A 27,714-nucleotide genomic window follows, 5' to 3' on the forward strand; every position below is an offset into this window, starting at 1 on the left:
CTCAGTGGACTGTATTCTCTTTTCTATTTCAGCTGTTAAGGTCCACGATTCACATGCATACAAGAGTATTGATGTCACCAGGGTATGCATCAGTCTGATCTTTGAGCCGAGTGCAATGTTCCAGTCGTTCCAGATGTACCTCAGTTTTGTGAGTGCTGCTGTCACCTGTGCAATCCTGGAGAGTACTTCAGGTTTGGATCCCTCATCTGTCACAATTGCTCCCAGGTATTTAAAGCTGTGGACAATGTGGATTCACTGCCTTCCTAAACCCAGCCCTAGATACAGTGAATGTGGATTCACTGCCTTCCTAAACCCAGCCCTAGATACAGTGAATGTGGATTCACTGCCTTCCTAAACCCAGCCCTAGACACAGTGAATGTGAATTCACTGCCTTCGTAAACTGAGCCCTAGACACAGTGAATGTGAATTCACTGCCTTCCAAAACCCAGCCCTAGACACAGTGAATGTGAATTCACTGCCTTCCAAAACCCAGCCCTAGAGACAGTGAATGTGAATTCACTGCCTTCCTAAACTGAGCCCTAGACACAGTGGATATGAATTCACTGCCTTCCTAAACTGAGCCCTAGACACAGTGGATATGAATTCACTGCCTTCCTAAACTGAGCCCTAGACACAGTGGATATGAATTCACTGCCTTCCTAAACTGAGCCCTAGACACAGTGGATATGAATTCACTGCCTTCCTAAACCCAGCCCTAGACACAGTGGATATGAATTCACTGCCTTCCTAAACTGAGCCCTAGACACAGTGGATATGAATTCACTGCCTTCCTAAACCCAGCCCTAGACACAGTGGATATGAATTCATTACCCTGATGGCTGTAAAAGGGTATGGGACCTTTAACCTTTTTATTTGAATTTTATAGTGAATGCATGCAGGATGAGTAAAGGTGGAGATTTTCTACCTCCAGGTTAACAAGTGCAGAATGGGTTAAAGGTGCAGCTTTTAAAGAAAATTACTTTATTTTTGTGAGTTACTCAAACCTGTTTAACTTTTATGAGGAAAAGTATGATGTGTTGGATGTTCCATGTGTGTTTACCAGCTGATTGAGTATTCATGTCTGCAAGTTCATGGGCCAAGGTGGATTGACATTCCTTAAGCATGACAGAGTCAGTGCTTATTCAGTTCATCTGACTTTGCGTGGCCTTCAAATGATGGACAATTTAAGCAAGAAGGATACACATGCATGCTCAGAACACAGCTCAAACTCCACAATAAAGTCACATCAAATACCATTTATAACAGTCACTTATACACCATTCATAACAAAGTCACTGGAAACATCACTTATTATTGATTCATTTCTGTAAATAGTTATAACTGTCGCTTAAACACCATTCATAACAAAGTCATCGAAATTATCACTTATAACAAAGCAACTTCTTCACCATTCATCAACCATCATTCATGAAAACGTCACTTCAAACTGTTAAGAACCTCTGAAACACCATATACTGCTTTAAAACCATTCATAAAAAATTTGCATGAAATCTCAGACATCCAATCAAATTCTTACCATCCCCATGAAAAGAAAAAAAAAGAAAAAAAAAAGAATACCAGTTCGTTCACATCAAAAAAAGAGAATAGAAACAAAAATTATTTATTCATGATGAAAAAGCAACCATTACTGTCAAAGACTTCGGTCCAGCATGGTACACAGCAAGCTGACCAAACAAATGGCTCACAGGCCTGTGTCACATGAGTGGGGGCACATCAGGGTCATCGACAAAATTTTCACTGTTGGCTCTCTCTTCTTTGTGCAGACTTCTGTTGGCCCCCAGAGGTTTGCGCAGGGGTTTGGTGGCATCCGACACAATGTTGCTGATGTCCACCCCTGTACGGGCCCCACTGTCTACTTCCAGCACTTCATGTGACCTGTAAAAACATCACTGTTCAGTCACCCCCATACAAGGCCCAAATACATATCCTCCAGCACTTCATGTGACCTCTACTGTTCAGTCACCCCTGTACAGGCCCCAATACATATCCTCCAGCACTTCATGTGACCTATATTATTCAGTCACCCCTCTACAGGCCCCAATACATATCCTCCAGCACTTCATGTGACCTATATTATTCAGTCACCCCCGTACAGGCCCCAGTACATATCCTCCAGCACTTCATGTGACCTATATTATTCAGTCATCCCGGTACAGGCCCCAATACATATCCTCCAGCACTTCATGTGACTTATATTGTTCAGTCACCCCTGTACAGGCCCCAATACATATCCTCCAGCACTTCATGTGACCTATATTATTCATTCACCCCTGTACAGGCCCCAACACATATCCTCCAGCACTTCATGTGTCCTATATTGTTCAGTCACCCCTGTACAGGCCCCAATTCATATCCTCCAGCACTTCATGTGACCTATATTATTCATTCACCCCTGTACAGGCCCCAATACATATCCTCCAGCACTTCCCGTGACCTGTACTGTTCAGTCAACCCTGTAAGGGCCCCCAAATCCACCTCCAGCACTTCCCGTAACCTGTACTGTTCAGTCACCACTGTAAGGGCCCCAAAATCCACCTCCAGCACTTCCCATGACCTGTACTGTTCAGTCACCCCTGTAAGGGCCCCAATACATATCCTCTAGCACTTCATGTGACCTATATTGTTCAGTCACCCCCAATATCCACCTCCAGCACTTCCTGTGACATGTACTGTTCAGTCACCCCTGTAAGGGCCCCAATACATATCCTCTAGCACTTCATGTGACCTATATTGTTCAGTCACCCCAAAAATCCACCTCCAGCACTTCCTGTGACATGTACTGTTCAGTCACCCCTGTAAGGGCCCCAATACATATCCTCTAGCACTTCATGTGACCTATATTGTTCAGTCACCCCCAATATCCACCTCCAGCACTTCCTGTGACATGTACTGTTCAGTCACCCCTGTAAGGGCCCCAATACATATCCTCTAGCACTTCATGTGACCTATATTGTTCAGTCACCCCCAATATCCACCTCCAGCACTTCCCGTGACCTGTACTGTTCAGTCACCCCTGTAAGGGCCCCAAAATCCACCTCCAGCACTTAGTTACCTGTAAAACATCAATGTTCTGTCACCTTCTTTCTTCCTCTTTTTCTCTGCTCTTTGAATCTTGACTTGAGATTTATAAAGTCATAGACTTTGTTCAATTTCTATCCATAAAAAGTCTTGAAATAATCTTTTAATAACATTTTTTAATTCACAAAATATGTGCAACTGTTGTTTTTTTTTAGAGTATTTAAACAAAAGCTACATGAGGTTGAAATTATAAGTTTTTATAAAGCTTTCAACTTTGCTAAAAATGTACCAATATATTCTATGAATGTAATACTGATAAATAATAAGATCCACGGGACAAATGTTAGACACAGAAAAGATCTTTTCTCAGTGAAAGCAACAACAGCATTGTATTACTTTCGTGTCACAACAGATAACTTGATCAGCCACTCCCTGACTTACTTTGAATTTTTCTGATTCTCCTTCTCCACTTGTTTGGTTGGTTTGGTGTTCACTTTGGGTTGTTTGGCTTTCAGGATCTGTTTAGCCTGAAACAGCACAACAGGACACAGAGAGTGACGGCAGTCACTGTTGTTTGTGTTTTAAAAGGACAACACATGGCAAATATACAGGCAAACAAATGAGGTGTATAAAATATGCTGGTTGTGCTGAAAGACTAAAATTCAAATAACAAAAATTCTTGTGAAAGCGCACACTCAAACATTTACTCTTCACACACATGCACACATGTACAGACAAATGCTCACATATTTATAAATATGCACACAAGCTGCCACACCCACACACATCAACCCACACATGCAAACACACAATATGTTAACATACACACAAACTTGCACGTGAAAGTACTCTAAAATATGTCCAACTGCCACTGCACACACAAACATGAAAACACACACACACACACACACACACACACAAATTTTGTACACATGCCCAAAAGTATACACTGAATGTATTTAAACCGCACCCAGCCACAACAGCATACACAAACAGGCACAAATTCTGCATACTCACCCACAAACAAGCAGCATGGTTTATGCACAATGCATGACCACCCTCGCCACTATCTCCACCACCATCTAACCACCATCACCATCTAACTACCATCATCATCAACTGACCACCAAAGCAGAGTGGTACCCCCACCTTGGGCATTGTGATGACCAGGTGTCCAGTGGTCTGCGATCGTTTGGCTGAACTGGTGTCGGGGTTCACTTCTTCAGGAAGACCCAACTGGAAGATCTGATCACACACATCACACAGTGGGTACAAACATTTTGTGGACATGTAATAATAATAATAATGGTATTTATATAGCGCTGAATCTTGTGCAGAGACAAATCAAAGCGCTTTCGCACCAGTCGTTCACATGCATGCATAACTCTAAAACTGTAGAAACTAAAGACAAGGAAGGGCAGGCAAGGGAGGCTATTTTGGGAAGAGATGGGTTTTAAGGCCAGACTTGAAAGAGCTGAGAGTGGAGACTTGACGATGCGAAAGAAGAAGTTCATTCCAATCGCAAGGTCCAGAGACAGAGAAAGAACGGCAGCCAACAGTCGAGTGTTTGAATCTGGGTATGCGTAAACAGAGTGGATCCGAAGCCGATCGTAGTGAGCAAGATGGAGTGTAGAGGTGAAGGCAGCCACAGAGATAGGAAGGGGCAGTTTTGTGAATACATTTATAACACAGAGTGCTGATCTTGTACTTTATTCGGTGTGAGACAGGGAGCCAGTGGAGATGTTGCAAAAGAGGAGTGATGTGCTCAGATCTTTTCTTTCTGAGGATGAGTCGGGCAGCAGAGTTTTGTATGCTCACACACACACAAAAAAAACAACCCTAGAAGTACATTTGCAAAAAAACCCAACAAAAACAAAAAACCAAAGAAACAAACAATAAAACAGCAAAAAACTATCTATCTATATATAAATGATACCATCCCTCTCCAGTTCAACACAGTCCTTCAACAGCACACTCCGTTAGTAAAGAAACAATCAGTAATTTCTTCTTTTTCTGTTAAGCACACGAGACAAAGCCTTTATGGCTCACATGTTATTCTTGTTGAATCAAAAACAACAGTAATAATAATAGTACCTTCACATAGCATTTTCAAACCTGTCAAAGTGCTTCACAATAACATGTCAGACACAAAGCACTTGAAAACACACATGCACACACATGAAAGAAATAGATGTGGATCCGTAAAATACAGATATGGAAGGGAGTGTTCTAATCATGCAGATACTGCCTTAACCTTCGCTGGCTGTTGCTTTTGACTACACACGGAAGCTCATGTGGGTCGTCCATGACCCATACCGCTGTCGCTTTTGACTACACACGGAAGCTCATGTGGGTCGTCCACGACCCATACCTTTTAGAGACAAAAACCTGCATATTCCTCCAAAGCTTGTGTGGGTTGAGCACGACCCATGCTTTGTAAAGAGACAAAAACCTGTCTATTCCTCCAAAGCTTATAACAAAATATAGAAAAGGAAAACATATTGTAACAACTGATTACACACACATGCGCTTGCACACACACACACACAGACTCACACAAACACATACACTCAGAAGTAACACATGCTCACGCATTCACACACACACACACTTACACACACGCACACACAACTGATAACACACACAAACACATAACACCACATGCACATACATACAAACCCTACTTATGCACACAGAGATAGAGAGAGAGACAGAGAGAGAGAGACTGAGAGAGACAGACAGACAGAGACACAGAGAGAGAGAGAGAGAGAGAGAGATGTCTCACAGCATCTTATACAGGCACAATCAAAGATATTCAGTCACACAGGTACATGCTGTTAGAGAAAGGGATGGAAGAGGGTTATAGCTGAAGACAGGCGAAAGGGACGGGGCGGCGGGGGTGGGGGGTAGTGGGAGAGTAGTGGGGTAGTGAGGCTATTGAAAGTAAAACTTCCTTATTTTCCTTCACTACTTGCAAATTAAACCTTCTGAAATCACTATTAAAAAGGTATGGGTTGTGCATGACCCACACGAGCTTTCGAGGGGTCACCATGTTTTTTCCTCTTTAAAAAGCATGGGTCATACACGACCCACACAAGCGTCCGTGTGTAGTTAAAATGCCACCTTTAATTACTCATTAACTAATTAATGATTTTTTAAAAATTTTTTGGCAAAAGTTGGCCTTTTAGGTGTAGGAAGCATTTCTGAAATTTCATAGAAACATATTAAGAATTGGCTGAGATATTTGCGTTTTTGTACCCTTCTGGGTCGTGTACGACCCACGATAGCCAGCAAAGGTTAAAAGGAATGTTTTTAGATAAGACTGTCACAGACTGAAAAAGCAGTGAATTCCAGGTCTGTACAGCCGTAGAACTATAAGCTCTCCAACCATGTTTCTCTATGGCAACACAAAAGGTTCTATCATCAGTGGAAGAGGATGGAGACCTTCAAGGGTATGTATGTATGATAGTTAGTCGTGTCCAACTATGACCACCAGAACAGCAGAGGAGGCAACTGCTGTCCCGACTATCTGGCCTAGCATTTGATTATAGTGGAGAGTGTCTTGCCCAAGTTACATCACCACTCTCTCGGCCAAGAGGGTTTTAGGACAGTCAGTGTTGGGATGGTTCCCAAAGGCCAACTAGCCCCCAAGGCTGCAGCACAAAGAGCCAGTGAAATCTCGCCTCCTGGTTTGAGAAACACAGTCCTTCACAAAAGACTAAGCTGTAAATCACTTCCCACTGCAGTGGAGAAACCATTGATCATACAGCTCTCACTTTGCTGTCGGCCCAACTGTAAGGTTATGTCAATCTGTGATGTAAGCTGAGCATTGGACCTGGAAGGGACAAACTGAATAAAACAAAGAACACGATGACTGGGTCCAGAAAAAAAAAAGAAATATGAAAGTGCCCATCCCCTCTCCCTGCCAACCCTGCCAACACACCCACTCACCTTTCCTTTGAGCGTCACTCGGATGTACGTTGGCTGTACATCACATTCCATCAAAGAGGTGTCCATGTACCTGGACACAGAAAACAGCCTCTTTCCAATGTTCTTGATTGAGTGAGTGATATGAATACTGATGTAGCACCTACCCATGGTCAGAGATCAAGCTTCAAACGCTTTACAAACGCAAAGTCATCTGCATGAAAAGCTGCCAACTTAGGTAGAGCCGACGGAGAGCTGCCTTTAGGTGCTCATCATTTGTTTCCTTTGTCAATCAGTCAGGCTTCACTCATGCATTCACACACACCCACACACACACATGCACACACACACACACATGCACACACACATGCACACACACACACACACACGCACACACACACACATGCACACACACACACGCACGCGCGCATGCACACACCCACACACAAAATAGGCACATGGATATCAGAGTGGACTTTATTACAGAATTTTGCCAAGGGCAACTATCCTACTGTGGTGGGTTCTTTTACTTGTGTTAAGTGCATGCTGTACACGGGACCTTGGTTTATCACCTGATCTGAATGGCTAGCATCCAGTCCACCACCAGGGGGAGAAAATTCTCTCCAATGTGGGATTTGATCCTGTATTCCCAGATTCTCTCACTGCCTAGGCAGGCGCTCCAGTGTTAAGATAACGTCAAACACTGGCAGCTGTCATCAGTCTTCAGGACAGCGCTGATGAAGACAGCAGCTGGATGGCAGCCAAAAGCTATGCTGTGAGTTAGCATCTGTCTCTTGAGTGTTCACTTTCAAAATTCTTCCACTGTGAAATAAAACATTCTCAGGATAACAGATTCATCTGCAGGAAATTAAGACTTCTCTTCCTTGGGAAAGTGTGGCACCAAAGTCTGGCAGCAACCTTTTATCTCCTGTTTGTGTCAATATCGGTCTTGTCTGAAGGCCTCGTAGCCTCTGATGAAGAATCTCTGAGGTTCTTTCAGATGTGTTTCTTGAATGCAGACAACATCTATAATGTGTCAATATATATTGGTTTAACTACCAAAGTGAATCTTTTGTTGCATGGTTTTGCTAGGGTTCTCTATCATTGAAAAAGAGCATGCTGAACACAGGGTCTCAGTTGGTTTTTTTGTCTCATTGAAAAGACAGGCACCCAGACCACAATTACTGGGATGGAAGACATGGAGACAAAAATTTTGACATATGTGACTCAAACTGTAAATCTGCTGCGACATTTACGTGCATGCATGTGTGCATGCGTGTGTGTGTGTGTGTGTGTGTGTGTGTGCGTGTGTGTGTTTACATGTCCCTGAGTGTGTGCGTGCATGCACGTGTGTGTGTGCATGTGTGTAGGTGAATACATGTGCGGGTGTGTACATGCATACGTGAGAGTGTGTGTATGTATGTGCACCTCTGTGTGTGTATGTGTGTGCATACCTTTGTATGTGCCAGTGTGTGTATGTATGCATGTGCCAGCAGGTATGTACGCATGCGTGTGCTGGTGTGGGGTTTTTTTTTTCAACCTGACCATAGCTCTGACATGCTGTCCGTTACCTGAACACAGCCAGGTCCAGGACAATATTACAGTTGTCATCCTCAGTCAGTGTAAAGTCCAGCCTGAAACACCACCAAACACTTCCTTGGTGTTTAAACATTCTCTCACTCTGGATGAAACTCAGAATCAAAAAGTCTGACTCACCTGGATACTTCCACTCTCTTTCACCACCTTCATCAGCCAAACCATCAAAATATCCAAGCGAGTTGCAACTTTTTGATTCTGAGCAATGAAAACTTTCTGCCATAAGCATCAAACACACAATTATTGACAATCCGTATACATCTCCGTCTAACCTGAAACAATATCAAACAAACCTTGAGAAATGCTCCTTCTGAAGGCCAAGTGTTCAAATTGTCAAACATACTGACAGCGCAGGCTTCAGATCCCTGCAGTTTCTAGTGGGAGAAGAAAGGAGATCTGTTTCTCCCAGATTTGAAACAAACTCAACAGTTCTGGAAAAGAACGTCCTTTGTTTCATCATTTTGTTGGCAGCAGCACAAGTAGCAGTACGAAGATAAGATAAAATAAGATCAGGCGTGGCAAAACAAATGTAGACAATTACTCGACACAAAACATTAAACATGACTTGTTAAAAAGAATCAATAACATATAAGACATTCATATAAAAAGTATAGTAAATATTCACTTAATCAAAATGTTGTAATTAATCCTTATTGTAAACATATTAAAATGCACCAAGGTTAACACTGCATGTATTATATTGCACATAAATTAAGTGCACTTACTTATTTTCATTGATGTTGTAGGGCCTTCCATCATCTGAAAACAGTTTCCTGCTCTTTTTCTCTTCCTTGTCATCTCTGAAAAAGGAACAGGAAGTCAGTGACTGGCAAAGAAAAACAAAACAAAAACAAAATAAACATATTAACGATGCATTCATATTGTCTTTAGTTTCTACAGTTTTAGAGTTATACATGCATGTGAATGACTGGTGCGAAAGCGCTTTGATTTGTCTCTGCACAAGATTCAGCGCTATATAAATACCATTATTATTATTATTTAAAAGAAAAAAAGAAACAAAATTGCTCCCAGCAACAGACAAGTACTGTACATCACAACTTCTGTCTTTTTCCTTATTTTAACCTTTCTTCTTCCGGTCTTTGAAACAAACATCTTACAAGTGGTACACTCAAAATGGAAATACATACATGTGGGTGCTATTAGTATTTGCTTGAAGGCTTTCAGGTAATTTCTATTGTTATTTAATTTCAAACTGAAGAACAATAAATATAAAGAAGAAGAAAGTCTTGATCAGTAATGATGCAATGCCTGTGAGTGTGATCGGCTTGTGAACAAGTCGCTAGCACTTCATTCACTTTCTTCTTTCTCATCAGTTTATTGTCTGTTCAGCACAAGGTGATTCAGACATGTATGCATTCATTCACTGTCTGTTCACCACAAGGTGACTCAGGCATGTATGCATTCATTCATTTCAGCACTCACATGCACTCTCACACAATGGGGTGGGTGGGGAGTTGGTGAAAAAAAACCCAAAATCAATAAATAAACTAACAAAAAACCCCAACAACAAACAACCCAATAAACTGACAATGGAGGGGGGGGGGGGGGGGGCAGTGGGTGGAGGGGTCATCAGTCAGACTACCACTAACAGAAATTACCACAAGCTTCCCAACCACAAGTGGTATATGATCTCAGCGACTGATGTTACCAATAGCTCGGGAATCGTACAAAACAGCAGGAATATCACCAAATCTTGTTCTCAAATGTATCCCTCTGTTCTAAAATTGAGCAGAATTCTGCCAGAGGACAACACTCTTGTTGCCATGGGTTCTTTTTCAGCTTTAGCATGCTCTAAGTGCATGCTGCACACGGGACCCTGGCTTACCGTCTCATCTGAATGACTAGACGCTCAATTTCATTTTCCAGTCAAACTTGGGAGAAAGGGAGAGACCAGGATTTGAACCAAGACCTTCAAAGACACTGTATTGGCAGATGAGCATCTTAACCATTCTGCCACCTTCCTCCACACTAACAAGCACACAAAATGAAATTTTCTATCTAAAATTACGTTTAAATAACATACTTACCGTGACCCAACTAGTGCAGACTCCAGCAGGGGTCTGACATTCCTGTCCTGTGCAAACTACTATCTGCCTATGCGGAGAAAACGAAAGCAACTACGGCCGATAACCTCCCGGAAGTAGGTAACCTCCCCTTTGTCCTGCTGGCTAGCGCTCTCTTTTTCCGGCAGCCATCATGACTCCTGTTCCTGTGCTCTTCATACGGCTAAGTTTTTTTTTGTATTTTCTGTCTGTCTGTCGATTCTCTGGCGTTCTTGTTTTTTGTCAAATTATGTCTCCAACCAGGTCACATAATTATGTAGCTCGATTGGGCGATCGCGCTAAAATTAAGGCGCGATCGCAATCGATTCGCTGACACTCTGGGCCCTCTACTCCTGGCCCTCTCAACAACACCAACCCGCCGCCTACATATTCATGCACTCAAGACCTGACTTAGCATGCTGGGTTATGCTGCTGGTCAGGCATCTGCCTAGCAGAAGTGGTGCAGCGTGTTTGGATTTGTCTGAACGCAGTGACACCTCCTTGAGAAACTGAAACGATGAAACTCCTACTGGGAAATATCACTGGCACTTCCCATCCTCTCCCTCCTTCTCTTCTTCATACGGTGCTGTCTGGGTCAGAGAACATGCGTTCACTTGTAGTAGCAAGCAGCTTACTTCTTCTCGTCCTTCTCCTTCATTTCTTTGAGGTGCTTGTGAACCTCAAGTCGACTCTCTGGTGTGTAGGAGGTCTTCTGCTGCCAAAAACTGTGGAGAACATGAGCACACACACACACACACACACACACACACACACACACACACACAATATGAGGATATGCATACAGTAAAACATGTAATCTTTGAAAAAAAATTTGGATGACAAATAAATGTGTCTGATTAATACACACTTACACAGACATATATTTATGCACACAAAAATATGACAACAACTAGTCTCACATGTTAACTTTATTTTTTTATGACAAATAAATGTGATGATGATTCATATGGACACAAAGAGCTATATGAGCATTTGCATACAACCAGTATCACATGCAAAATTTTATTTTCATGGTTATGACAAGTGTGATTCTGATTCATACACACAAACACACATGCACATGCATGCTAATAAAGCAGACAAAGCCTCACAGAAATATCTTACCTGTAGTCTGTTAATCACATCAGGAAAAGAAAGTATTCACCCTTACCACCAACTCACCAGCTTGATGATGTATGTCACTGGTTTTAGAAACACATTGATGACCTTCACAACCACCACATACACATCTGATGCATATGATACTCATATCAGTCAGTTTTTCCTGGCAGAATTGGTTAGGCACATTCCAGCGCTCACCAGCAATCAGAGTTTGAGGCTCCAACAAGGCAAGGTGTGGTACCCTTGTGAAAGGCACTTGACTCATATTTTGCGCACTGCACCCAGATATGAACGGGTACCTGACTTTGGTGAGGGACTATCAAAGTGGAGGCAGGAGAGGACTGGGCCTCACCTTCATGTGCGGAGCCCTAGACACAGTGGATCTGAGTTCGCTGCCCTGACCATGGGACCTTCAACTTGTTAAATCTCTCCCTCTTTTATGTTTCAATCTTAGTGATGGTGGGCTAACAGACTGCTCTTTTTCTTTTTTTTTTTTAATCTTTTTTTTTTATTCACATATTTTTGGTAGGTACATATGGAGCTGATGAAGATCAACACCACTGCCAAAACGCCAGTCACAGTCGGTGGAGAGCCCATCAGGGAGGTGGAGTCTTTCGTCTACTTGGGAAGTGTGGTTGACCGACAGGAAGGCACGGACCGAGACATCACAGCCAGAATTGGCAAGGCAAGGACAACTTTCATCATGCTCAAGAACATCTGGGCATCTGGAGCAATCAGTATGAAAACCAAACTCCGCATCTTCAACTCCAGTGTGAAGTCAATTCTGCTCTACAGATGCGAGACATGGCGGACAACACAGACGATGCAGCAGAAGATTCAGACATTATTCAACACCTATCTGAGGTGCATCTACAAATTCTGATGGCAGGAGAAGATCTGAAACAAAGATCTGTGATAGCGAGCGGGACAGGAACCAGTGGCCAAGCAGATACTGCGGAGGAAGTGGGGCTGGATCGGACACACCCTCAGGAAGCTAGCATCAAGCATCACACGCCAAGCCCTGACCTGGAACCCGCAGGGAAAGACGAAGAGAGGCCAGCCTCTCAACAGCTGGAGGCGAGACACTGAGGCAGAGCTGAAGCAGCAAAGGACCAACTGGACTGGAATGGCCAGAACAGCCTAGAACAGAGTGCAATGGCGAGGGGTCGTCGATGGCCTATGCTCCACTGGGAGCGATGGGCATAATGAATGATGAATGACATATGGAAACACATCCATCCGGTTTAAGCATAAGGAGAAAAGGGCGCAGTTTTACACCAGTGTCGTACAGTACAGACATCAATTAGTTTGGATTTAACTCTGCTCTTTTGAGTCTTGCTTTTCTTTTTCTATGATCAACATTGGTTATGGCTGAGTATCAATCTGTGGACATTTTTGTTTGTTTGTTTGGTTTGTTTTTAGTTTGTTTTTTCTTGAAGTGTACTCTGCAGTCGACAGACTGGCAGGAGCTCATCTTTATATTTCATGATTTATATATAATCAACACCTGAGACCAACAAACAACAACATAAGAAGATAAAAACAAAAACAAACAAAACAAAACAAAACTAAACACACACACATACACACAAAAACAACAACAAAACAAACTTTCACAAAATGGAAGGACAAAACTGAAAGTAGACACACAGTTTGAAATGACTCAGTGTCGGTGATGTATGTAGGAACTTACTCATCCACTTTCTTCTGGCGTTCTTCTTCTGCCTTCTTCTTCTTGTCACTGTGAAGAATAAAAGGGGGAAAATAATCTGAGTGGTGCACTGACACAGTGGCAATAATGACACAACACAATATCATCTAACAAGTTCCATGTGTGGTGTGTGTGTTGTAGTAGTATTTATAATAGTAGTAGTAGAGGTTGCCGTAGCAGTAGCAGCAGCAGCAATTGAAGAAGCAGCAGCAGCAGCATTAGCAGTAGTAGTAGTAGCATCAGCGTCAGCAGTAGTAGAAGTAGCAGCAGGAGTAGTAGTAGCAGTCCTCAACTTCGATTGACACTAGACAAAAACAGGTGGGAGAAGGGAGAGAGAGGAGGGAAGGAAGTTAAGGAAATACAATTATAAATGCATATGAACCCTCACAAATGTGTGTAAAATTTGATGAACAAGAACAACAACAAATATGTATATATGTTTGTTTGTATGTGTGGGGATGGGGATGGGGTATATATTTTGCTTTTGTTACCCCCATGTGCAAGTTTGATAATAAAAGGTTATATTCTAAATGCTTTTATACTCTTTTTTCATGTATTTTTCTTTTATCTATTTCTTTTTATGTTTATGTGTATATGAACAATTTAAATGCAAGACACTTAACTAAATATACCTGCAAAAAAGGACAAAAGATATGTACAAATAACAAATAAAGAACTATAATTGTTATCTGGAAGAGAACGAGGAAGAATGTTAAAGAAGGAAAGAGAGTGAAAAGAGAGAAAGTTCGACAGACAGAAATGATGCCAAACTGAAGATTCCTGATAGAATAACTGCACTCTCCTACCCTGTCTCTTAATCCTTTCACTCCAGGTCGCAGTTTATCTGCGGTTCAAGGGTCATCGCATAATCAACTGTCAGGCTGGTCTCATGATTACCAAAACTTTGTTAGCAAATGGTGACTGTCTTGAAGCAATTACTTAGCAAGTGACACACTAGGTTTTTTGTTTTGCTTTTTGTTTGTTCGTTTTGTTCTGTAAAGCAAGTCAACATGGCTGCCAGGTTATACAGCACACTGCTGAAAACAGAGTATGGCTGCATAAAAGCTCACTGGTACATGTATACCAGTGAACATGTCAATCTCAGCCCACAAACACAGAAGAAGAAGATGACATACACTACAGCGGAGGACCAAGAATTTCGCTTGATCTTCCGCATGCTGGCAACAACAGTGACTTTTGGAAACGCCGACTGTGTATCTCAGCCCACAAATGCAGAAGAAGAAGATGACATACACTACAGCGGAGGACCGAGAATTTCGCTTGATCTTCCGCATGCTGGCAACAACAGTGACTTTTGGAAACGCCGACTGTGTATCTCAGCCCACAAATGCAGAAGAAGAAGATGACATACACTACAGCGGAGGACCAAGAATTTCGCTTGATCTTCCGCATGCTGGCAACAACAATGCCTTTTGGAAACGCCGACTGTGTACCTCTCGTTGATGTCAGTGTACCATCGTCCATCAAAGCCTGGCTGGCTGGACTTGTCAGTGCTGTCGGCAGTGTCTGATGACGCCGTCTTTTTCTCCTCCTCCTCCTTCTCCTTCTGCTCAGCCTCCGCTTTCTGCAGGGCCTGCGTCACATTTTCAGACTTTTGTGGACAAATGTCACTGCTTTTTGGTTAATAATCATAATAATAAAGGTAATAATAATCATCGTCATAATATATGCTATAATGATAATAACAGTAACAACAATAATGATGATAGTAATAATAGTAATGCAGACTTATGATGTACTCTACCTTCTTAGCACAGGGGCCAGGTGTGATAATAATGATAAAATGGTGATAATAATGAATGATAATGATAATAATAATAATAAATGAAAATGATAATCACTGTTATTATCATTATCATCCTCATAATCATCATAATTATTTTCATTATAATATATTATAATAATATTTTCCCTTCTGCTCAGCCAACTGAAATGTTTTGTATTGTGTTAATAAACAATCACGACATGGAACTGGTTAATCAGAATATGCACACTATTCACATGTGAGTGACACACATTCACACACACACACATGCACACACACACACATGAACATACACACACACACACACACACACACACACACACACACACACACACATGTATACAACTGCCGCCACAATCCTTCTCACCCTTTTCCTCTTGTATTCTTCCTGTTGCTGGATGATCCTGGATCTGACAATGCCCAGGTCCTGTCAGGAAACAGAACAAACACACCTGTCTTTAAAACCAACAACAGAAAATCACATTGAGTCAAGCAGCAGCAAGAACAAAACCCTCACCTCTGGAAAGACACCTCTTGTTCTTTTGTGTTTCTGGGATGCGGCTGCCACATGCAACATTTTGTTCATGAAATACAGGTGTCTTTCATCTGCACAATAACATCACTCTTTTTTTAAACTCTGCCACATAGGCAGTCACAGTCTGGATGTGTTGGGTAGTGAACCATGCATGGTGTTTGTGTGTCTCTCCAATCCACTGTCCTCTTACACTGATTACTGGATTTTTATTACGTGCAATTTGACGTTCTCCATACAGACATACGCTAAAGGGATTCAGGCACTAGCAGTAGCAGGCTTGAAAATATGTTGTCATGGGGAACTGGTAAAAGTCTGTCTCTACATGAAAATGTGTTGACATGGGAAACTGGTAAAAGTCTGTCTCTACATGAAAATGTGTTGACATGGGAAAGTGGTAAAAGTCTGTCTCTACATGAAAATGTGTTGACATGGGAAAGTGGTAAAAGTCTGTCTCTTCATGAAAATGTGTTGACATGGGAAACTGGTGTGACGGGGTGGTAAGGTGGTCTCTGATGAAGGTGAAGACAGGTAGAAGGTGTTAGCAGAAGAGAGCTGCAGCCAGGCAAGGTAGACTCGGGAAGGCAGTGCGCTGGTTTTCTTCTTTTATTCTTTCATTCTTCCAGGCCAGGAGAGTTCTCTCCATGTCTGGCACTCGCTCACTCCTTATATTCTGTTCCGCCGAACCGCAAAGCCAGCGCCGCGAAGCGACTCACGAAACCGGCCCTCCGCGAGCCTTGAGGGGCCAAGCTTGTGTTTGTTTGACCAATTTTAGCGGTTTCTGACTTTCGGCTCAGGGAACTAACATAGACATATTATATATCACACAAAACTACAAGAGACGAGCATTTTCTTAAGCTAAACCATTTTCTACAAAATTAATGTAGTTAAAAACTTTAAACAAAAAGAGTCACTGAATGAACGAGCTTTTAACGAGTTCATGTATCATTTTTGTACATTACAACAATTAATACGTCGCAATATGTAATATAATTGCAACAATTAAGTAACTGAACATCCTGAATTTCCAACTATATAAAAATCATCTATAAAATCTGCTTCTAGAGAAAGATTTTTTATGTAAAAATTCAAGAGAAAACTCAGCGGATAGCTCCCGTGTCGGCACCGCTTGGCGGTGCTTTTGGCACTTGTGATCGACAATGAAATACTTCGTTTAAACCAACTACAACACAACTATACATGTATGATACGAATCAGATTGATAACAGAAATGCAAACATCTGCAAGACACGATATAAAAATGTGTAGGTATTGTAAAAACGTATTTTGCTCAAATCGGCACTGACGAATTCCAATGGCTTGAAGAAGAGATAGTTTTGTGGCGCCGAAATGCCGTCAGACATTTCGTACCATCGCATGCCTATAACTTAGGTGTACACGGAAAGCAGTACACGAGAAGAAGGCTTAATCATTTACATTTTAATGCACATTCTAAATTCCACGGCAACTATATCGATTTATAGAAAACGAAGGTATTTTATATGTTTCAACTGAGTGGATTTCGAAGATCGCGCCAAAACTCATTCATATAAATATTAGTTTAAAAAAGTTATAGGCTTTCTGGCCAAATGATATCATTACAGTTGAGAAGTATGATCGTTCTGAAGTTCCATAACACAAAACTATAATCTCATCTACAAGGAAGTGTTTATAATTTAACAAATTGATGAAAATCATAATACGGTTCCCTGTAAAGGGAGATAACTTGTGACCGATTTACAACTTCCTTAGTGACCTTCGGCGAGTCACAAACGTCGTCTGCTAAGCTGGCCCAACGAAGATCGTAGCCAACCCGGCTACATCCCCCCCTACTCTGTTACAACCAGCGTCCTCGCTGGCACTTTTCATGACTACATAAAAGGGGGCCTAAATCATGCACTAATGCATCCATTCAAACCAACGAACACACAAAACATTATCTTAAGTGCAAATCCCAAGACACTGAGTTCCAAAAATCGGAAAAATGCAAAATCCATTAAAATCTCAAACAATAATCAGTAACCCTCGAGGAACGTTATCTTGAGCGTGAACCCTCAGAGTAAGATTTTCACAAAATGTATAACCCACGTCAGGGCAAAACGGTTTGCCCACACTGAATTCTTAAAGGGGCATCATTTTAAATGTAGCCCTTAAAGTTCAGTATATACTTAAAATGCACACGGCAATCCAGTGGGTAGACTCTAGTCAAATGCTCTTGAGGGGCGTTATTTAAAATGCAAACCCCCAAACCCAAACCCAGTACAGGTTATAAGGGGAGGTGTTGTATTAACAGTGTTCCCAATATAACAAAATAAGTCCCAACAATGTTAATTGTCTGAAATGTATATCGGCATATTATACACTGACTGTGGGAAAATAGTTGTATAAACACATAATTCCTTTTCATCAGCTTCACATCCGTATTGACTAGAGAGAACCTGAAACAAAATTCCTCAAGGTGAAGTACCTGAAGCGGCCCAACGAAGACTAGAAAGGAGTTGTCATTTTTTAACAAACGTTTCCTTTGAGTCATTTTTTTTTTCTCTGTCTCTCTCTTCTTTTTGACCAACTTATTAGCACCAATAAAACATATTTGCAGTTCAGTGAACAGTTTCATCAATACAATTTGATACAATTATCAACCAAAAATAAGTGAGCATTCAACAGCTTTGCTTGGGAAAAAAGTCAATCTTTGAAAAATTTAAACTGCTCAATGACAAAAAAACAAAACAAAATCAAGAGAACAATCAGTCCCACACATTGTCCATCATTAACCTATCTTGTCTCCTCAAATTTCAAGTGAGACAGCAACTAAGCAAAGTCACTGACCAACGTAAGGAACACCAGATGTGTACCATGTTACTGGCTTCGTCGTCAGGCGTAGAGATCGCCTAGGGGTGGGAGCTGGTGGTAGTGGAGGCGGCTCTGGTGCTGCCTGCAGGGCTGATGTCCTGGGCCCTGGCATGGGACTGAACAGGCACACCCCACTGTCAGTGTCAGTGTCAGTATCAGAGTCTGACACTTTGTTGACATGGCAGGACCGTTGGGACAGGTCAGTCGGCGTGACAGCAGGTGGTGGTTGTTGGCTGCCTCTCAGCTGTGTGAGGTTGAGTACAGGTGAAGGTGACACCTGTGGGATCACAGCATCAGGTGTGGTGCTGTGGCGCTTCCGTCTGCGTCGGCGTCTCCTGCGTCGCTGGTTTGGAGCTGGAGCAGCTGGCAATGACCCAGATTGCCCAGTGTGTTTGGTGACAACACACTGGTTGTTGACTGCCATTGGAGTCTGGTGGTCAGCTTTCTGTCGCCTGGCATTCTTCATATAGCGCTGCTTGTGCCGACACTGGTCTTCAGTGTGGCCAGACCGCTGACACCAGACACAGTGTGGAGGGTCTGGGGCCCGGTCAGCAGCACAGCGGTGAGGATGATGTGCTGGTCCTGGAGGATGTGGGCGGTGTGCTGGCATGGGGAACTGCTGCTGCTGTTGTCGCAAACTGTTGACTTCAGCCGTCAATGTAGCCAGCTGGGCCTGTAGGCAGGCAACAGTGGCGTTGTGACTGTCGTCAGCGTCGCTGTCCTCCCTCAGCCATCGCTGGGCCTCCTTCTTCGCCGCCTCGAAGGTGGTGTCAGGGTGGTCTCTGATGAAGCGCCTGACATCGCGCCTGAGTGCAGCTGGCTGAAGACCTCTGGCGAAGGCGTCGCGGAGAATGGTCGCTGGCACCTGCATCATCCCATCTTCAGCCTTGTTGACCTTGGTCCAGAGGTACCGAAGATGGGACGCGTACACTGTAATCGTCTCCTTGGACTGCTGCTGCCTAGTGAAGAAGGCAGTGGCAAGGTCTGTGGTGTCACGCTGCTCTCCCCAGTTCTCCTCGAGTAGTGTTAGGATTTTGGCTGGCGTGTCCACTTCTGTCGCCGGCAGCCTGACAATCTGCTGGCGAGCTCTGCCTGCAAGGGCTGAGATCAGCCAGAGAGAGGCTGTCGCGTCATCCAGGGGCTGCAGATGGAGGATCATACGGGCCTCCCAGATGAAGTCATCAACTTCCCTGCCGGTTTCCTCACCGGAGAATGTCGGGAGTTTGGGCAGGAAGTCGGATTGGGCCATGTTGATGGGCGACGTTACTCAGTCTGCGTGGACTTGAAGTACCTGCTGCACTCTCTTCTCTCTGTCTTCTCCTAATCCTGCTCGCAAGCGCCAGTTGTGACGGGGTGGTAAGGTGGTCTCTGATGAAGGTGAAGACAGGTAGAAGGTGTTAGCAGAAGAGAGCTGCAGCCAGGCAAGGTAGACTCGGGAAGGCAGTGCGCTGGTTTTCTTCTTTTATTCTTTCATTCTTCCAGGCCAGGAGAGTTCTCTCCCTGTCTGGCACTCGCTCACTCCTTATATTCTGTTCCGCCGAACCGCAAAGCCAGCGCCGCGAAGCGACTCACGAAACCGGCCCTCCGCGAGCCTTGAGGGGCCAAGCTTGTGTTTGTTTGACCAATTTTAGCGGCTTCTGACTTTCGGCTCAGGGAACTAACATAGACATATTATATATCACACAAAACAACAAGAGACGAGCATTTTCTTAAGCTAAACCATTTTCTACAAAATTAATGTAGTTAAAAACTTTAAACAAAAAGAGTCACTGAATGAACGAGCTTTTAACGAGTTCATGTATCATTTTTGTACATTACAACAATTAATACGTCGCAATATGTAATATAATTGCAACAATTAAGTAACTGAACATCCTGAATTTCCAACTATATAAAAATCATCTATAAAATCTGCTTCTAGAGAAAGATTTTTTATGTAAAAATTCAAGAGAAAACTCAGCGGATAGCTCCCGTGTCGGCACCGCTTGGCGGTGCTTTTGGCACTTGTGATCGACAATGAAATACTTCGTTTAAACCAACTACAACACAACTATACATGTATGATACGAATCAGATTGATAACAGAAATGCAAACATCTGCAAGACACGATATAAAAATGTGTAGGTATTGTAAAAACGTATTTTGCTCAAATCGGCACTGACGAATTCCAATGGCTTGAAGAAGAGATAGTTTTGTGGCGCCGAAATGCCGTCAGACATTTCGTACCATCGCATGCCTATAACTTAGGTGTACACGGAAAGCAGTACACGAGAAGAAGGCTTAATCATTTACATTTTAATGCACATTCTAAATTCCACGGCAACTATATCGATTTATAGAAAACGAAGGTATTTTATATGTTTCAACTGAGTGGATTTCGAAGATCGCGCCAAAACTCATTCATATAAATATTAGTTTAAAAAAGTTATAGGCTTTCTGGCCAAATGATATCATTACAGTTGAGAAGTATGATCGTTCTGAAGTTCCATAACACAAAACTATAATCTCATCTACAAGGAAGTGTTTATAATTTAACAAATTGATGAAAATCATAATACGGTTCCCTGTAAAGGGAGATAACTTGTGACCGATTTACAACTTCCTTAGTGACCTTCGGCGAGTCACAAACGTCGTCTGCTAAGCTGGCCCAACGAAGATCGTAGCCAACCCGGCTACACTGGTAAAAGTCTCCACATGAAAATGTGTTGACATGGGAAAGTGGTAAAAGTCTCCACATGAAAATGTGTTGACATGGGAAACTGGTAGTCTGTCTCTTCATGAAAATGTGTTGACATGGGAAACTGGTAAAAGTCTGTCTCTTCATGAAAATGTGTTGACATGGGAAACTGGTAAAAGTCTGTATCTACATGAAAATGTGTTGACATGGGAAAGTGGTAACAGTCTGTCTCTTCATGAAAATGTGTTGACATGGGAAACTGGTAAAAGTCTGTCTCTACATGAAAACGTGTTGACATGGGAAAGTGGTAACAGTCTGTCTCTTCATGAAAATGTGTTGACATGGGAAACTGGTAAAAGTCTCCACATGAAAATGTGTTGACATGGGAAAGTGGTAAAAGTCTCCACATGAAAATGTGTTGACATGGGGAACTGGTAAAAGTCTGTCTCTACATGAAAATGTGTTGACATGGGGAACTGGTAAAAGTCTGTCTCTACATGAAAATGTGTTGACATGGGAAACTGGTAAAAGTCTGCCTCTACATGAAAATGTGTTGACATGGGAAACTGGTAAAGGTCTGTCTCTACATGAAAATGTGTTGACATGGGAAACTGGTAAAGGTCTGTCTCTGCATGAAAATGTGCTGACATCAGCAACTGGTAAAGGTATGTCTCACATAAAATGTGTTGACATGGGGAACTGGTAAAAGTCTGTCTCTTCATGAAAATGTGTTGACATGGGAAACTAGTAAAGGTATGTCTCACATAAAATGTGTTGTCATGGGGAACTGGTAAAAGTCTGTCTCTACATGAAAATGTGTTGACATGGGGAACTGGTAAAAGTCTGTCTCTTCATGAAAATGTGTTGACATGGGAAACTAGTAAAAGTCTGTCTCTACATGAAAATGTGTTGACATGGGGAACTGGTAAAAGTCTGTCTCTTCATGAAAATGTGTTGACATGGGAAACTAGTAAAAGTCTGTCTCTACATGAAAATGTGTTGACATGGGGAACTGGTAAAAGTCTGTCTCTTCATGAAAATGTGTTGACATGGGAAACCGGTAAAAGTCTGTATCTACTGTCTTGGTTTCTTGTAATCCCCAGTTCCTTCAGGTGGAAGTGTGGTACATTAACCACACAGCTGTTGTGACAGTCTCTTACAGTTTTCATGTTCCTTTCCATGTTTTGGGGCTGACGGACAGAATGGAGGGAATCACTCAGCATGTACAAAAAATAGAGAAAGAAACCATAGCAACAGACTACATGCAGTCTGTTGAACTGGTTTCTTTATATTCCTTTATTCATTGTGTTGTTGTTGTTGTTTGCATGCTTGTGATTTTGTCATCAGTCGTTATGTGGGTAAGATGCTATGGAAGAGTTGAGAGACTACATCACACCAGTACTGATTCATTGCTGTCAAAGAAAGGGCGCTGTTACGAACTTCAAGTATAGCGATGTAAGTGCCAATACTTGACAGTTACATCTAGACTTAACAAGCATCCCTCAATCACCTGGTTGGGAAAAAAAAAAAAAGCCATAGAGAAAGAGTGCCAGATGTGAGCAGGCTCCCTCCTTACATGTGTCAGAGCGCTAACCATTTCTTTATTTGTAGCCTCAGTGAAATACAGTATCTTGCTAACTAATTCTGTATGAGTTGACTGTATGTCACTCTGAATGTATTGTATTGTATTGTATTGTATCGTGTTGTATTGTTTTTTTGTCACAACAGATTTCTCTGTGTGAAATTTGGGCTGCTCTCTGTGGGGAGAGTGTGTCACCCTCCCCCCTCCACCCACCTTTTCTTTCTGTCTGCAAGTGTATTTGTCTCTCTGTGAAAGAAGATTTTATTTCATAATTTTGCCAGGGACAACCCTTTTGTTATTGTGGGTTCTTTTCATGTGATGTGTTCAAGACAAGCAAAGAAAACGTATTAACACAAATATAAACCAGAAACTAAACTAAAATGCTCACCTGAATGGCTCTGATTCTCTCTGATTTTTCAACCTCTTTCCCATCCAAGAACTGCAACAGAGAAAACAACCAGATAATCTCAAACACTTTGTGTCGAAGCAGCTCTTTTCTTTGATTTATCATCGGTTGATATTTACTACACAGGAATTCAATAACTATCCCAGATATATAATGTTCCATTTACTCAATATTCTATCATTATCAATGTTGTTACTGGGAATACATGTATGTGGTAAAATAAAAACAACAACAACAACAATAGGAGTTGGTGTGGGTGGGTTATTGTTGTTTTGTTTCTTGAAAAAAAAAGAAAAAGAAAAAAAAAGAATGAAAAAGCTTTTAAAAAATGATTCCGATATCCGACTCTTCAATAAATCTATAAAACTAGTGACAGCAAGTATCTTTTTATAATGCTGTGGTATCATATTTCATATATATACTGACATGAAAGTAAGTACACAAACCAAAAACAAATACACATATATACAGAAATAGACACAGACATATGAATGCCCCCAATCAAATATGTACACACACACACACACACACACACACACACACACACACACCCCTTTGCCCAATACCATTCCCACCACCACGCTCCGCCCTCCCCCCACCCCCCCCCCCCCCTTTTTTTTTCCGTCTAATATCACTTAAAGTGGAAGACGTTAAACTGAAGACTACTACTACTACTACTACTACACACACACACACACCATCACCACCACAACTAAAACAGCATCAAGACTTACTTTGAGTTGAGGCAGTGTGGCGATGACATACTCTCTGTAGCCTTCATACTCTGTACAGGGATTCCCTGTCAGAAATCTGTTGGAATAAAAACAGGCTGTGGACAGACACTGACAGAATCCATCAAATGGTTGCCAAAAAAGAATAACTCTGAATGATGTGTGTACCTTATATGGTCAGTGTTGCATAAACCTGAAGTTAGAAATATCGTAACCATATGTATTACATATCAACCCCAAACTAACAAGACAGGCAGCATGTAACACACACACACACACAAACACACACACATAGACACAACACATACACACACACTCTCTGCAAGCATATACAAATACAAATCAATCACGCACATACCAACAAGAACCACATATGTGCACACACAAACATGTACGCACACACACGCGCGTACACACACACACAAGCATGAACACATGACTACACACATACGCCATACGCAAAATCAAAATGCTGCCATCATTACAACCTTCATCACCAGGAAAATAACCAAAGATGTATGTGGAAAAAAACTCACATTTCTTCCAAATTATAACTGCCTTTCAGACACTCAATAGATGTCAGTTCTCCCACAAAGTTCACAGTCAAGTCCAGCTTCTTCAAGGACTCACAGCCTGGTGAGTGGAAAAGAACAGTAACACTAATGTGAATGAATACAGCACCTGATGTTTTAAGTCAGGACCTAGGTGTTTTCCAAAAACATGCGAACGTAAAGAAGAAAAGATTATTTACACAAAACAGAGTCTCTGAGTAAGTTTCAGTTTCAAAGAGGCATAAAAGCATGCAGACTAATCCATACACTCAACACCACATCTGCTTTAGAATATAAAAAAAAAAGGGAGCAAAACCCTGATCTTCATATAAATTCAATGTGCTCATCAGGGATTTCAGAGTCTTCCATAGGTATGTATAAAACATAAACCTTAAATGAAAGGAAATAAAAAGAAAATATAGCTATAAGTAATCACAACCAAATGCAATAAAAATGAAATATAAATGGAAGACAAATGATTATAATAACACAAGAATAAAATTGGGCCACATCTTTTCAATTTTATATAAATCGTTCTGTTTGTGCATGCTCAAATTCACACACAAACACACAACACACACACACACACACACACACACACACACACACACACACACAAAGACATGTAAGCATGAATATACCCACATTGAAAATGAATGACCAATAATAGGGATTTTTTTTATTATTATTTATATAGACACTGAAAAATTACCTTCAAGATTCTCCACTCTTTCGACATTGTTTAAAGCCAGATTCAAATATTCCAGCTTTTTCAGTCGGCTTACATTTTCTGCAACAAAACATAGGTTACAAATAACAGGATCAAGCAAAAATAAAAGTATGTCTGCCAAAAAAAGTCGATTGTTAAAAATCTACATTCAAAGCCACTGGATGCAGGCACATACATAGTCAAATTCAGGTTAACTGAAAAGAGCTAGACAAAAATTCACACTTTGTTTATCTAGAATAATACATGCTCCCTCACATGACCTCTTTCAATGACTGATCTTGGTTCCAACATTTAAATGGATAATAACTGAAACTTGGCCAAGGGACACTGGTAGACCACTGAAACGCCTGAAGAACAACCTGAAAGCTTCCCTTTGGGGCCTGCAGCATTCCCAGCCCTGGGTGGGAAACTTGCCCTTCACCACAGCAACTGGCTGTCTACAAGGGAGTTCAGGCATGAGTCAGGACAGGTGTCTTCAGGACCTTGACTAGAACCATCAAAGCATCACACAATGGCAGCCGTCAGTCGGCTCTACCCAGGTAGGCAGCCTGTTGTGTAAATGACCCCGAGTTTGTAAAGTGCTTAGAGCTTGGTCTCCGACCAAGGATAGGCACTATAGAAGTATTCATATAAACCACATCAACAAGACCTACCATCTGATATTACCTGCCCACAGTGCAGCCACTTCTGTGTGCCTGCCCTGAGTTACTTTCTCATCTCTGGAGTTACTGACATCTTCATTGTTCATGGTGGACTTCCAAGATGAACTGATACTTTGTGAAAGCAGGTTCCTTGCATGTCATTTCATCTTATTTGCACTTTCTATTTAAAAGTCCACAAGCAAACGTCACATTTTTTGAAAGAAAGAGAACAGACAGGTACAAAAACAATACTGAGGAAAGAATATCAAAGAAAGGACACTGGTATATGACAGGAAACAGAATACCGATTTTGGGGATGAGGTTGCTTTGAAGGTACAGAATCTTGAGTTCTCGGCACCACTTGTCTATGTGTTCAATCCTGAAACACATATAAGCAATACAAACCAAATCAGAAACAGTTCATACACAGACTAACACACACACACACATGCAAATGCATATGCACATGCACGTCAGTAAGCTTGCACACATATACACACACATACATTGCTCACACACACACACACACACACACACACACACACACACACACACACATCAGTGTGTCACAAGTGTACACAACTACACTCAATCACATACACATATGCACAATGCCACTCTTCACATCTGATATCACTTTTCTGAAGAAGAAGAAGAACATGCATACACACGCATGACAATATGTTTTTATTGTCCAGCTGAAAACCAGAAAATTGTCTTTGGTCACAAATGCTGCAGTTATATACAAAAAACAATCAACCAACCAAAAAAAAAACAAACAAAAAAACCCAACCAAACAAAAAAAACAACAACCAACAAAACATTATACTTGTAAAAGAGATTTCAGGTCAGGAAACAGCATTCAAATTTTGTACATGAAAAAAGAAAAGAAAAGTGTCAGTGCTAATGTTCTTTGGAAATGTTCACACACACACACACACACACACACACTGAGCAACAACTAAAAACAAGGGAGCGTGCACACACACATGCACACACACACACACACACACACACACCTCATGGAGTTTCAGTGCTGTCAATGACAAATATTGTGTGGATAAAATCTATCAATTATTCCCAAACTGAAAGAGGCACAATGTCCTGCTCACTGTCACCTTTCAATATCCTGTTGATGCAAGGACACCTCCTCCAGTGTGGAGATCTGCAGTTCATTGTGCTCTGCTCGCTTCCGCACCAGGTCTTCTGTGACTGATTGACAAGACAAAATGGGCACACACACACACACACACACACACACACACAAGTGAACACTGATACCTGTGGGGTTAAGATCACCAAACATGATTATCATTATCATTATTATTATCATCATCATCATCATAACAATCATCGTCATCATCACCATCATCATATTATGCAGTACGCCTCTGAAAAGTGCTTTTACATTCAGTAACATGTTATGATTACTTTTATTATTTTCATCAATTAATATACAATATTATCGTGAGTTGTTGCAAATAAATTTCGTTTGCAAATGATGACAGATTATGTTCATGTGTGTTTGTTCAGGTGAAGGATGTTGGTAGTTTACATTAGCAACCAACTATCCTTTGCGGATACATCACAAGAATACAAAAAGAAACGTTTAACACAAATAAACAAATCATTAAGACACTTACTTCTAACCATTTTCTTTTACTGCGCGAACACTAGAGTATTCTTGTGTTATACGTCTGCTGCACTGGCAAGTCAATGAAAAGAATTGGTTTGAAATGTTTCGACACGCTATCTTGACTGATTAT

The 27,714-nt window shown here is 41.7% G+C and overlaps 1 protein-coding gene across 1 annotated transcript; it reads right to left on the reverse strand.

Moving 5' to 3' along the window:
- Positions 1 to 1,244: 1,244 nt before the first annotated feature.
- LOC143280530 (dynein axonemal assembly factor 11-like) lies at positions 1,245 to 27,714 on the reverse strand. The gene is made up of 17 exons (XM_076585212.1): positions 27,592 to 27,714; positions 27,067 to 27,160; positions 26,254 to 26,327; positions 25,290 to 25,367; positions 24,563 to 24,659; positions 24,030 to 24,105; positions 23,278 to 23,328; positions 15,612 to 15,671; positions 14,913 to 15,052; positions 13,441 to 13,488; positions 11,261 to 11,350; positions 9,288 to 9,362; positions 8,538 to 8,600; positions 6,991 to 7,060; positions 4,189 to 4,284; positions 3,481 to 3,566; positions 1,245 to 1,896 (listed from the first exon to the last, which is right to left on the reverse strand). The coding sequence occupies exons 1-17, from the start codon at positions 27,599 to 27,601 to the stop codon at positions 1,716 to 1,718; spliced, it is 1,389 nt and encodes a 462-aa protein (XP_076441327.1). The 5' UTR covers positions 27,602 to 27,714; the 3' UTR covers positions 1,245 to 1,715.

Source organism: Babylonia areolata, chromosome 3, assembly GCF_041734735.1.
Source record: "Babylonia areolata isolate BAREFJ2019XMU chromosome 3, ASM4173473v1, whole genome shotgun sequence".
NCBI lineage: Eukaryota > Metazoa > Mollusca > Gastropoda > Neogastropoda > Buccinidae > Babylonia > Babylonia areolata.